The sequence below is a fragment of the Rhinichthys klamathensis genome, unplaced genomic scaffold (assembly GCF_029890125.1).
Source record: "Rhinichthys klamathensis goyatoka isolate OS25496 unplaced genomic scaffold, OSU_Roscu_1.1 h1tg000103l_1, whole genome shotgun sequence".
Taxonomy (NCBI): domain Eukaryota; kingdom Metazoa; phylum Chordata; class Actinopteri; order Cypriniformes; family Leuciscidae; genus Rhinichthys; species Rhinichthys klamathensis.
This window is the reverse complement of record NW_026606642.1, coordinates 1,337,909-1,351,615: the sequence shown is the minus strand read 5'-3', so window position 1 is coordinate 1,351,615 and position 13,707 is coordinate 1,337,909. Positions and strand designations below refer to the sequence as shown.

Below are 13,707 nucleotides of genomic sequence, written 5' to 3'. Positions count from 1 at the left end.
ATTAATGGCTGGATGGAGAGTAGGAGCCTGATGTTAATGGCTGGATGGAGAGCAGGAGCCTGATCTTAATGGCTGGATGGAGAGCAGGAGCCATGTTAATGGCTGGATGGAGAGCAGGAGCCTGATGTTAATGGCTGGATGGAGAGTAGGAGCCTGATGTTAATGGCTGGTTTCTGGCTGGATGGAGAGCAGGATCGTTTTTGCACTATTCTGTTGCCACTTCTTTTATGAGAGGACTTTGAGGAGGTTCACTAGTGCACAGCATACCTGAGCAATGAGATGGAATAAATCTCAGAATTTTAAAATCTTTTAAACGGCCATTTGCCTTTCATCTCTACATGAATTCTGTTCTGTGCAATCAGCTTTGTAGCATGTGCTTCACTGTGTGTCCGTTGGCCGTTACTGAGGAATGGGGGAACGTTTACTGTGACTCTTTCTGGCAGAATGTTGTGGATTAGAAATCCCTTGTCAACAAAATCAGGTCTCCAGGCTTAAAATGGTTCAAAACATCAGAAACAAGTACTATCTCCTTATCACTTACAGATCCTGGGTAAAGTTTGTTGTTTTCATCAAAACAAACGGTTGATTATAGGAAACATATATAGATCCCCTTAACTCTCCATCCAAAACAACAAATTGAGAATGAGAAGGTGACGTCACGCGTATCACTCCGTGTTGCATTGTGGGAAGGATTCGCCATCTTGGAAGGATACGCTATCCGTTGTCATGGTTACTTCGACCGTGAGACCGAGAGAAATAGCGACTGTAGAGAGAGAGCAGCTTGATATTTATTTGCATTTTTGCGATAAGGCACAGTTTCTTGGGAATAAATGAAGAAGCGGGAAGCAAAAGGAAAGGGGCTCTATCGGGAGAGACTAAATAACAACACAAAGCAGCGTTATTTAGAGAAACTACTTGACATCAACATGGACCCGTACGACCTGCTACAGAATGGACGAAAGACCAAAGCACTAGCACCTTTCACATACGCTGACAAAGTTAATTACCTGGTTTGTTTATGGTATCAGTGACTAACTGATATCAGACTAACTGATATCAAAAAGCTGATGAAGAGACCGACCCTACCAGGCCGTTCAACTGGGCGCTCCTGCTTTACCAAAAGATTTGCCTCAGCAAGTGAACTGGCTGCCTGTGAAATCCGGAAGCAGATGGCGACAGGTGGTTGCAGCGGCTTGGCCCTGTACCTACTGATACTCACAGCTATACAGTTGTGGGGAAACTGGTCTGCTGCTTGTGGACGCTCATCTCGGTATGCCATCTCACCGGAAGATCCCGCTGTTCCACTTGATTCATGGAGTCAATACATTTTATATTCCAACTTTCTGGATGACGGACGAGCATCTGACCGGTTCCCGTCTAGCAAACGTGAGCAGCGCAGACAGAAATCGACCTCCATACCAGCGAAACAGGGTTATTCCATCATCTTCTGTAGTATTCTTCTGTTATGTGGGGACATCCATCTAAACCCGGGGCCTGCTAACTACGAGTCCGTTCCCCGTGGACATGTGGAGAGACCGATGTCCTACTTTTGTGACGCTCTCCCTACAGGATTACGAGGTAAAAATCACACAAAATCCTCACAGACTGCCACCGTGTTTATTAAACAGCATCAAACAAAACTGTTTCAGACTGTTAACCATGCGAGCGTATTATGGAACCCGAAAACAAAACCGAAAGGAGTTTTTGGTGGACATTTGAATATACGCAGCGTTGTATCTAAAACTGAACAATTGGAACATTTGCTAACGGACTCAAATCTTGACTATTTGTGTCTCACTGAAACTTGGCTAACTCCAACAACTCCTTTATCAGTATTTAATATCCCGGGTTATAAGGTGTACAGACGAGACAGAAGTCAAGGGAAAGGTGGTGGGGTTTTAATTTATGTTAAGGAGAGCATTTTAAGTAAACAAATAGATATGAATGAAAACACCCTGGAGTGTATAGGGGTTACTATTACATTGTCCCCCGAAATGTCTTTCGTTATCTTTGCAGTCTATCGTCCACCTACTGCCACAAATGATTTTTTTAGCTGTTTATCTGCAACCCTTAAACAACATGAAAGCAAAGAAGTTATACTAATGGGTGACTTCAACTTAAACTGGCTCGATAAATCACGCAGAAAAAAGCTTAAAGATATTGCAAAAACATTTTATATGGTACAAAAGATAAATAAACCTACACGAATAACTAAATCCTCTCAAACCTTATTGGATTTAGTTTTTACAAATAAACCAGAAAGGATAATTAAAACATACAACCTTGTTACTGGCTTGTCAGATCATAATCTCACGTTAGCTGCTAGGAAATTGACCAAATCACGGTACAGGGACCAAAATACAGTGAAAGGAAATCCCGCTATATCATATATTCCAAAGAGAGAGTTAACACAAATTGAGAATGAAATAAAGCAAACAAATTGGAGAGACACTGTTGAAAATAAACCCTGTGAGCAAGCATGCAATGAAATAACGTCAGCCCTTAAAGAAATAATATCAAGATATACAAAAACAATAGCCAAAAAACCTAGAGCTTTACATATATTGCCTTGGTTTAATAGTAATCTCTGGCAACTAATGAAAAAAAGAGATGCCTCTTTAAAAAGGTTTTTAAAATCAGGTTTAACTACTGATCATCTAATTTATAAAGGTCTGAGAAATAAGGTTACAATGCAGCTTAGAAAGGCTAAAGCATAATTTTTCCTTGAAATCATTAGAGAAGCAAAAGGGAATAGTAAACAACTATGGAAGACTATTGATAAATTAACTGGCAAGGACAAGTCTAAGCATGAAAACTTACAGATCAAAATAAATAATGAAATTCAACATGATAGTTTAGCTATTGCAACAGAATTTAACGATTATTTTTTGAATTCCGTGGAAACACTGGGTCAGAATTTTACTAAAAAAACTTTTAATTATTCTTTGGTCTGTGATAGTGCTGGTTTTATTATGACACCCACAAACGATATAAAGGTTAGTAAAATACTCTCAACACTTGCTAATAGCAAAGCAAAGGATATCTACGGTCTTGATACTGCTTTCTTAAAAACTCATATAGAATCCTTGACCACACCTTTAACTAAAGTAATAAATAAATCAATTAATGAAAGCACCTTCCCAGGTGTCTTAAAACTTGCTATTGTGACCCCGGTCTATAAATCTGGTGACAAACAAGAGGTTAGTAATTACCGACCTATTAGCATCCTTCCGGTCATTTCAAAGGTCATTGAAAAGGTTGTAGCAGAACAACTAATTGCTCACCTTGACTCTAAGGCCTTTTTACATCCTATGCAATTTGGATTCAGGAAAAAACACTCAACTGAAACAGCCTGCTGCTACTTCCTTGAACAAATTAAAACAAATTTAGATCAAGGTGGTGTGGTGGGAGCAGTCTTTCTTGATTTAAGTAAGGCTTTTGATACGGTTAGTCATGAGATACTATTATGCAAATTGGCACAATACAATCTTGCAATAAACACACAAAACTGGTTCAAATCTTATCTGAGTGGACGACAACAGTGCGTGCGGATGAACAATACATTCTCCCCATTGAAAAGATGTACCATGGGGGTCCCGCAAGGGTCAATTTTAGGGCCGCTGCTTTTTAGTATATACATAAATGACCTTCCATTAGTATGTAATGGTATTGATTTAATAATGTATGCAGATGATACTGTGCTGTACACTCATGGGAAAAATGCTACAGAGGTTGCTTTAAAATTAACGAATGTAATGCATAAGGTTGTTGAGTGGTTACATAACTCATGTCTTACTTTGAACACTGAAAAGACGGTAACCATGTTTTTTAAAAATAGATGCAAACTTAGGGAATGTCCTGAGGTCTTTGTGAATGGGCATACTATTAAAAATGTGGACGAATTCAAATATTTGGGCTTAACGCTGGACCCAACTCTAACCTTTAAAAAACATGTTAAAAAATTGAGAAATGCACTGAAATTTAATCTTATAAATTTCAGGCATATAAGAAACTCTCTTACCATTGAGGCATCAAATACCTACTTAAGTGCAATGATTGTCCCGCATTTTATGTATTGCATGACAAGTTGGGCTCAAGCAGGAAAGACAAGCTTGAGACCACTTGAATCTTTATATAAAACAGCCCTTAAGATCCATGATAAAAAGACTCATCAATATCACCACTGTAAAATAATGACTAAGTATAATATTTTAAATTTTGGAAATTTGATAATGCATTCGAATGTCTGTTTACTTTTTAAAATCATTCATAATGCTGTCGCCCCTCCTCTAAAAAAATTTATTGAGCTCAACTCTGAAAAAAAAAGAGCTACTCGGTCCGCCACTAGAGGAGAATGCAATATTCCAAATCGCAAAACCTCATTTGGCAAATCTGCCTTTTCTTTTGTGGCTATAACACAGTGGAACACGCTCCCCACACACCTTATTACCTGTACAAATCCTCAAACCTTCTCGAGTTTGACAAAAGCATGGTTATTGTCACAACAAAACTGTACACATCTATGAAATGTGTGTGTGTGTGTGTGTGTTTTGTACTGGGAGAGGTAGGGATCTTGATTGTTTAGTTTTGTCGGGGTGGGGTGGGGTTGGTTTTAGGAATGGGGGAAAATTGAGCATATGTTAGTTTTAATTGTAAATTAATTTTATGGTTAGAAAATTGTATATTTTAATGTTTTGTATTATTCTCTGCCAAGGGACTACGGGCGGAAAATAGCACTTGTGCTACAACCTGGCACAATGCATCTCTCTTTGTTTTTTAAACAAGGTTAATGTTAACTTGTGCATTGTCCCTATTTAAATAAAATGAATCAGAATCAGAACGTTACTGCCTGTGCCTACACAATGCAAGAGTTCAGAAGCTTTAAGTCATTAGAAGCTGAACAATTCTGCTGCGGCTGCGGGTGCAAGACTTAGAAACCCCCAAACCTGTAACGTTAAACTGCGAGAGTTCAGTCATACTTGATGTTTCATTCAGGCCTCATTCATATGTGGAAATAAATCTGATATGAATCAGATACGTGCATTTGCACCTGCCGTGCAACGTTAAGCGAACAGATCGGACATTCCCCTGTCAATGCGAATCTTACGTCATTAAAAAAAGTGTATTTTTAAAACATTTCACGGTACAGATATATCTATAACAAATGAAACAACTCTAGTTGAATAACAGAGTATTAATTTCGTTCGCTTGTGTTAAATAAAAGGCGAACTGTGCTGACGTGTTGCTTTTGAAAGCAGGCTTTGCTCGCTGTTGCTGCTGTCAGTTTATTGACAAGCAGTTTCTCTAAGCTGGCTGCATTGTTATTTAGTCTCTCCCGATAGAACCCCTTTCATTTCTCTTCCTTCTCCATATCTTCCAAAGAAACTGCGGCGTATCGGTAAAATGTGAAATGTAAACAAATACTAAGCTGCGCTGTCTCTCTTTCGCTATTTCTGTAATGTTTAGTGTCGCGCCTCTGTGAAGTTCTGAAGGCGTTGCCCCTGGCAACCGATAGCGTCTCCTTCCATCATGGCCGACCGGCTCAGACCCCGCCCAAATCGGCACGTGACTCCTCACTCTCAATACAATTCTTAGTACTATTAATTCTTTAAATTGTTTTGACGAAATTATAGTATTGGGAGATTTCAATCGAAATTGGCTTGATAGGTCCTCTCTGAAAGAGAGGAATCAGTTTGAAAGCCTAAATCTCACTCAGTTAATACGGGAGCCTACCAGAGTGGAGGGGAACTCAGGTCTCTCTTAGACTGGATCTTGGTCACGCATCCCAATAGAATTACTGATTCAGGTGTTTTATCTGATTGCTTCAGTGACCATTCAGTTATCTTTTGTATCTCGAAAATAAGGTTACTGCGTCTACCACCTAAAATAATCAAGGTAAGACAATTTATTAGACATTTATTCAAGATTTGTTATGTATTAATTGGAACAGGATGTATTTAATTCCTTATGTTGATGATGCCTGGAATTTCTTTTATACTGAGGTATTAAAAGTTATAGATAAACATGCTCCATGGGCATCAGTCAAAGTGAAGGGTAGACATCTATGGATTGCTGGTGATTTAATATATCTCTTTAAGCAAAGGGACAAGGCCTGGGAAAGATACCATTTAACAAAAGATCTGGTAGATTGGATTGAATATAAACGATTAAGGAATGTGTGTAGCCTATACTGTCAAAACAAGAAATGTCAAATCTGACTATTATAAAAATTCACTATCAAACGATTTTACAAATCCAAAACACTTTTTTGACTTAGTTTAATTGGGTTGGGGTGCCGTGGGCAGAAAAAGGCTCCAAAGGGCTTCCATGCTTTTAAAAAGTTTGGGAACCACAACTATCACAAGAACAACAGACTGATGTATTTCTCTGACAGAAAATCTTTTTCTCTTTCTTCTTCAGTTCTGTCTGATGTTGATGAAGTGAAGTCAGTGCCACTGATAGTGGGAGATTCAGTCACTCTAAACTCTGGTACTATTATACAGAGAGATGATGTGATAGAGTGGAGGTTTGGAGATCTAAACTCTCTTATAGCTGAAAACAATAGAAAGACTGGAAACTTCTCAACATCTGATGGTCCTGATGGGAGATTCAGAGAACGACTGCAGCTGGACTATTGGACTGGATCTCTGACCATCATGAACATCGGAACCAAAAACTCTGGATTTTATGAAGCTGGTATTAGGAAAAGCAGCAGCGGACACACCATACACAAGTCATACAACGTGACTGCCAGCGGTGAGTTTATCAACTCTTTTATAGTAATAATAAATCCCAGCATCCTAGAATAGCTTAAATGAACATTTATTTGCAATAAAAAAATAAATAAATGAACATTTATTTTTAGTTCTCCTCAAACACTTGATCATTATGCTGAAGTGATGTTCAGCTTTGAGTGCTTAATTTTATACATCATTTGGTGAATTAAATGAAAAGTGGAGATTTGAATCATTCTGTTCATCAGTTTCCAAACACCAGTAAAAGTGCCGTCAGGAGTGTGTCCTTATTAGTAAATCACTTTGGATAAAAGCGGTATGCATATACTTGTGCATGGGAGATGAAACACTAATTTGTTTATTGCTCATTTTGTCTATAAATCAGACAGATTTAAGCCCTTTACAGAACAATTGAAATTAGCATTATTATACAAGACTTAATTATTATACATTTGTTACCTGAAATTATTAACTGTTAAAAATCTTCAAGCATGCATCTAAAGCTATACCATGTAACTTTTTTATTATCAAAAAAAGAATAAAATAGTATTAATGAGAGAGTGCAAAAAAAAAATCCATCTTTCAAACCATGTCTTTACCAAAATACACTTTGATAAATCTATAATTATGATATTTTAGAGCAGTTGTATTGATTTTCAGGAAATTGCATGCATACGTCATTCACACAGTGTAGCTTGTAACGTCTGAGTAGGTCTTTCTCAATGATCTTGTGATTGGTTTTTCCCTAAACCTGACTACTCTATCAATAATACTTATACTGTAGCGCGTCAATTATATTGACGTTAGCTAAGTTTACACCTCCACGAGTCTACAAATCGACTTCAGTTTCAGTTCTCTCACTATACTCCAGCGAGTCTTCTTGTCGACTACAGCCGAGTCTAATAATTCTTAACTTCGCTGCGAAGCTTTAATGACAGACAGACTTCAGCAATTGTCCTTTGATGCTCTTTATTACGGCCAGGAGTTCTCGAGCAGTTCTCTGAAAATCACCCAAGAATAACCAAGGCCGGAGGATCTCAGACAATTTCCATTGAGAATCGCACCGAAAACACAGATACCACAGTTTTTATAGAATAGGGAGGTATGGCATAGTGACATTAATTTGATTGGTTATTCATTTGCAGTCTCTTCTGTTACTGGGTAGAGAAGATTTTGTTTTAACGGTTACTTCATTGATCACAAGTTCTAACCTAGTCATCTGTCTAGATTAATTTCCCATATTTGTTATTTATACACACAGTCAGGGGTTCGACACACACACACATTCAAAATACCTAAAATATCTAGTATCTAAAATACAGAATGTCTTAGAACATTGTTTCAGAGATTTAGCATGTTAGATAAGGTTAAATGTTAAAACATGTTTAGCTTAATATTTAGTTAAAATTTTCTATGACAAACTTCATGTGTGTGTATTACAGGTGAAATGATGTCAGCACTATCAGTGATAGAGGGAATTTCAGTCACTCTACACACTGATCTCACTGAGATGCAGACGACTGATTTAATGCAGTGGATGTTTGAAGACTCGGTCCTCGCTGAAATCAATAAAGCACGCACACGATTCCTCACATCTGATGTTCCTGATGGGATATTTAAAGGCAGACTGAAGCTGGATCCCCAGACTGGATCTCTGACCATCAGGAACACCAGATTCACAGATTCTGGACTGTATGAGCTGAAGATCATCATCAGCAGATTCACCATAAACAAGAGAATTACTGTTACTGTCACTGGTGAGTAGATCAAATCTGTCAATGTAAAAGTGTTCTTATTTAAATCCTAAAGTTAAACTTCATTTGAACACTTAAACATCAAATGTGAATCTTTGGACTGCCGTTAAACTGTTATAGTTCGTCTTTCAAAGAACTTTGGTGCAGAAGAATACAAGATATTTGTGAGAAATACCATTATTGGCATTATACCATATAGTCTTAATATTTGGTAAGTAAGAGCCTCTTTTTTGTTAAACTTAATGTTTTAGTTATATTTAACATTCTGTAACATTGATTACATTTATTACCAAGGAGCGCACCAATTTGCATTTTTTATAAAAAAAAAAAAATAATTCTTGATTCCCAAATGAAGAGAGTAAGATTAAGGTATTGAAGTTGGGAGACACTAATGCTAATGGACACTAATTACTGCATGTTTCCAACTGATTTTAGATGATTAATCTCCATTACTGTTTGTAATGTTCTTAAATAAATCAGTCCTCTGTTCACATCAAACTCCTGCTGTAACACCGTAATACAAAAGATCAACACAGTGAAGGAGAATATCATAATAATTAAAATTACATTCTCTCATGCTCATTAATGACTTAATTTGATTTATATTTACTGTTTAAGCTATACAGTGCGTGCAGAATTATTTGGCACGTTGATTTTCTGATCATATTTTTTTCAGGTACATTTTACCCATTCCAAACCACATTTATCTTTACTACTATTCATTTTGTATTTAATCATTTGTGAGTGCAGCAAGCTGACTCTCTAGACTTCAAAGTTCTTTTGTACTCAACACAAAACGTCAGTAAACAAAAGTCTTGAATCCAACGTTCTTCGTTTGACTGTTTAATTATGAATTGCAAAACATAAAAAAATAAAAACTTAGGATCTTTACTTTTCTTACAAATTAACTGAGCTCCGTGAAGTCGCCGAGCTCAAGTCAAAAGTCCGTCTCATTGGACAGCATTTCACTGTCCAATGGTCATGCATAACGTCAATTTCTAGTATTGCATTATTATTGCACTCTTCTCATGGGCATTCAAAAAGTCCGTCTCAACCCTCCCCCCGTTGGATAAGTCGCAGAGCTCAAGTCGAAAGTCCGTGAAGCGGACCTGCAGCGGGGGGCCCAGCAGGATGGCTTGTACCCAGATTCACTCACACTGATGACTCTCTCTTTATCATCACACATCCAGGTCTGTCTACAGGTGCTATAGCAGCGATCAGTGTTGCTGCTGGTCTGCTGGCGTGTGTTACTGTAGTTGCTGCTGTGATTTACCATCGCCGCAAGATCTCTAAACTAAAAGAATGTGAGTATTACAGCTGATAAAGCAAGATAAATACTGAGCTTTATTATGATACAGTAGAGATTAAAAGTGTAAAATGTTTGTTCGTAATCATGTTTCAACCATTTACATGTGTAGTGTATGTGTGTGTGTGTTGTAGTTTTGCTCATAAAAGCAGGGTTAGAAAGAAACATAATCAATACACAGATATTAAAGAGCACTGACTGTGGTTTTGTTTTAGAATGAAGGGCTCTGAATGCATTGTTATACAACTTTATAAAACTATTTTATTGTTGTGTGGCAACAAAATGAATAGCTAGTCCACACTTTTTAAAATGCATTAAGTTTTCTGTTAGGGTTGGTGTCTGGGTTTGTGTTTAAATACAGTATTTATGACCAGCTTTCACAACAGACTTCTGTGCAACGTCCCCATTTAGATAACTATGTAGACGTGTCTCAATCATAACTGATCTGGTCTCCTGACGAGTCGCACTCTTCATCTGCTCAGGGTCAAAGGTCATCTTAAACCAGCTCAGAGTAGTTTATGATGCTCTTCATACCAAAGAAATGGAAACTCTTAATAGAAAAGTTATAGATTTATTTAAATGATATGAAATACAGAGCAATAGCTTCAGGGTTTCACAGATGCTAAAATAATAAACACAACCATATCAAACAAAACCTGTGATTAAAATCATAGGGAAAAAAGCCTCCTCTGACTACCCAACATGAAACACATTTACACATTTAGCAGATACTTTTATTTTAAAAAAAGAAGCACTTCATGATGAATACAACACAAAAACACAGATTATGAATAATGTTGAAGTATTTCAGATAATGTGTTAGTTTATATTGTCTTTTGCTGTGAGTGTAAATGTGCTTCAGTGTTAGGCTACGTCTACATTAATCCGGATACATTTGAAAACTGCGTTTTCGTTTAAAAATGCTCTCCGTCCACACTAGCGTTCTCTTTCATAGGTTCACTCAACGCTGCGTAGCTTAAGACCCAGTGGGAACGCCCTCTGGGTGTGCCGATTGTCTGAAGCCCTTATAGAATCACGCCAATTCATTGGCTGATGGCGCGGGCGCCGCCCCGATGCTCTTACATCGTAACATTATATACGCGCACGCCATCTGCTCCTCATGGTGTGTTCACACCGAACGCGAATTTAATTATTTGGGCGAGTAGATTACATACAAAGTCAATGCAAAGACACGAATAGACGCATCATTCGCGCCGGGCGTTGCGAATGACGCGAATTGGGCGAGGCGTTTGCCGCGAATGTCTTCCGCGCAAGTTGAAAATTTTGAACTCCAGCAAATGTTCAAGCGTCTAACTAAACGCGATAGACGCGTATTTGACGCTCTATTCGCGTTCGGTGTGAACACACCATCAGATTTCTCTGCCTTCACGAAGCGGCCATTTCATGCCCTTCGCTTTCGGTTTTTCTGAGCCCGAATTCTGATTTTTCTACTACTATCGTCGTCTTCCACACTTCAGCGACTGCAATAAGTGGAACTCTGTTCCAGTTTCAGTGAAGTGCAATGGAATATCGTCGTTGTTCTCCGCCATGTGCTCGCTTCATTGCGAGCAACGACCCTCACAGTAAGTGTATTAAATGTTTGGGTTTTTTGCATGCGCGTGAGGCTGTTTTAGGGTCGTCAAAGTGTAAATTTTGCGACAATCTCCTTCTCAAAACCCTCCGTTCGAGACTTGCGTTTTTTAAGAAAGGAGTCATTCGTTTCCCCCCGCCGCGCTCCTGAGACCGCCGAGGCCTCTCGAGGATCCGCGACCTGGGGTTCGGATGTAGAGGTCGAAGACGCGGAGTATGAGAAGATGGGCCTCGCCCTTTCTCTCCCGAGCACGCACGTGGCATGCCTGTCGAGTTCGCGCATGATTATTTATGCCCCAGCCCGGGAGCATGCGAGTCGGTTTCTTTCGGGCTGGAAGACGTTATTTTTACTGCAGCTTCCGACGTAGGTCGGAGGTAAAGCGGAGGTAGACCTCTTTGCATCTCAGGAGTCGTCCCAATGCCCGCTCTGGTTCTCCCTGAGTCCACCAGCTCCATTGGGGATAGATGCATTCGCCCACCCGTGGCCGATGCAGAAACTCTATGCCTTCCCACCCATCAAGATGATCCAGGCGGTTCTGTCCAGAGTGAGAGAGAGCGGAGTCCCCCTCCTTCTTGTAGCCCCATTCTGGCGTCCCAGCCGTGGTTTTCTGAGTTTATTCCTCTGCTGGAGTCCTCCCCCTGGGAGATCCCAGTCAGAGAAGATCTGCTTTCCCAACTTCAGGGCAAGCTGTGGCATCCTCGCCCCGACATTTGGAAGCTGTATGTTTGGCCAATCAAAGGCCGCTAGCGTTAGGCTTTGGTCTCCCAACTGATGTTCAGGAAACCATCACAAGTGCTAGAGCCCCTGCTACGAGGAGGCTGTATTCCTCCAAGTGGAGAGTATTTGAGTCATGGTGCTCATCACATGCCAGGAACCCAGTCAGCTGCCATGTTGGTTCAGTGCTGGAATTCCTATAAGGGAAGTTTGCCTCTGGAGTGGCCACTACCACTCTCAGAGTATACGTCGCAGCTATTGCCGCTCACAGAGAGTCGGACAAGATTCCCCTGGGTAAACTTAGGCTAGTTTCGACTTTTATGCGTGGGGTTAGACGCCTAAAACCAACGCGCTCCCCTGGAATTCCCTCATGGGACCTATCAGTTGTCCTGGAAGGGTTAACAGAGGCTCCCTTCGAGCCCTTGGAGTCAGCTCCTGAGCGGATTCTGACTCTAAAGGTTGCTCTTTTGTTAGCTTTGACTTCGTTGAAGCGGATAGGGGATTTACAGGCTCTCTCTATTAGAGAGACATGTTTGGACTTTGCTCTTGGTTTGGTCAAGGTTACCTTAAGACCGAGACCAAGGTATGTACCAAAGGTTTTGTCTACAACATTCCGCTCTCAGGTTATTAAAGTTAACGCTTTCCATCCTCCTCCTTTTGCCTCTGATGAGGATAGGAAACTTAACTTGCTCTGCCCGGTTCGAGCCTTGAAGTCCTATGTGGACCTCTCGGGCGGCTGGAGAAAATCGAACCAACTCTTGATATGTTTTGGCACTGGCCGCCGTGGGCTTGCCGCATCAAAGCAGAGGATTTCCCATTGGGTTACGGATGCTATTCCACTGGCTTATGAGGTGCATGGCCTGCCTTCACCTCTTAGCATCAGAGCACATTCCACGAGAAGTGTGGCTTCCTCTCAAGTTCTTTTTAGAGGAGACCTCTTGGAAGATATTTGTGGGGCGGCAGGTTGGTCCTCTCCGCACACTTTTGTCAGATTTTATAGTCTGGATCTTGACTTGACTCCAGGTTCCCAAGTTTTATTTGCTTGAACCGGTCATTATAACTTTCTGGTCTTGTACTGGATTTGGCAGCGCGTTAGCTTGGTGAGTTTGGTATTTCGTTCCCACTGCGTCTTAAGCTACGCCGCGTTGAGTGAACCTATGAAAGAGAACGTCTCTGGTTATTCATGTAACCTATGTTCTCTGAATAGGGAATGAGACGCTGCGTTCGCTGCCAAGCTCCTTGCGCTGCCGACAAGTTTTCTTTTTCGGCAGAGAAATCTGAGGATCAGATGGCGTGCGCGCGTATAGAGCGTCGGGGCGGGGCCCGCGCCATTAGCCAATGAATTGGCGTGATTCTATAAGGGCTTCAGACAATCGGCATACCCAGAGGGCATTCCCACTGCGTCTTAAGCGTTGAGTGAACCTATGAAAGAGAACATAGATTACGTGAGTAACCAGAGCCGTTTTCAGGCGTTTTCCGACGTTTCAGTGTGGATGAGAAACTTCTAAATTCATCTTACTGCGCATGCGTGAAACCTCACAAAAGCTCACTGAGACGATACAGATGGAAAAATAAATAATAAAGTTATCGCGCAATTCTTCTAACAGG

General features: G+C 40.2%; 1 protein-coding gene across 1 annotated transcript in view; it reads left to right on the top strand.

Moving 5' to 3' along the window:
* Positions 1 to 13,707, top strand: part of LOC130086893 (uncharacterized) — an 832,515-nt gene that overhangs the window by 28,048 nt on the left and 790,760 nt on the right. Inside the window, exon 3 of the mRNA XM_056253114.1 lies at positions 6,421 to 6,756. Within this exon, the coding sequence (XP_056109089.1) occupies positions 6,421 to 6,756 (336 nt within the window). The remainder of the gene's footprint in view (positions 1 to 6,420; positions 6,757 to 13,707) is intronic.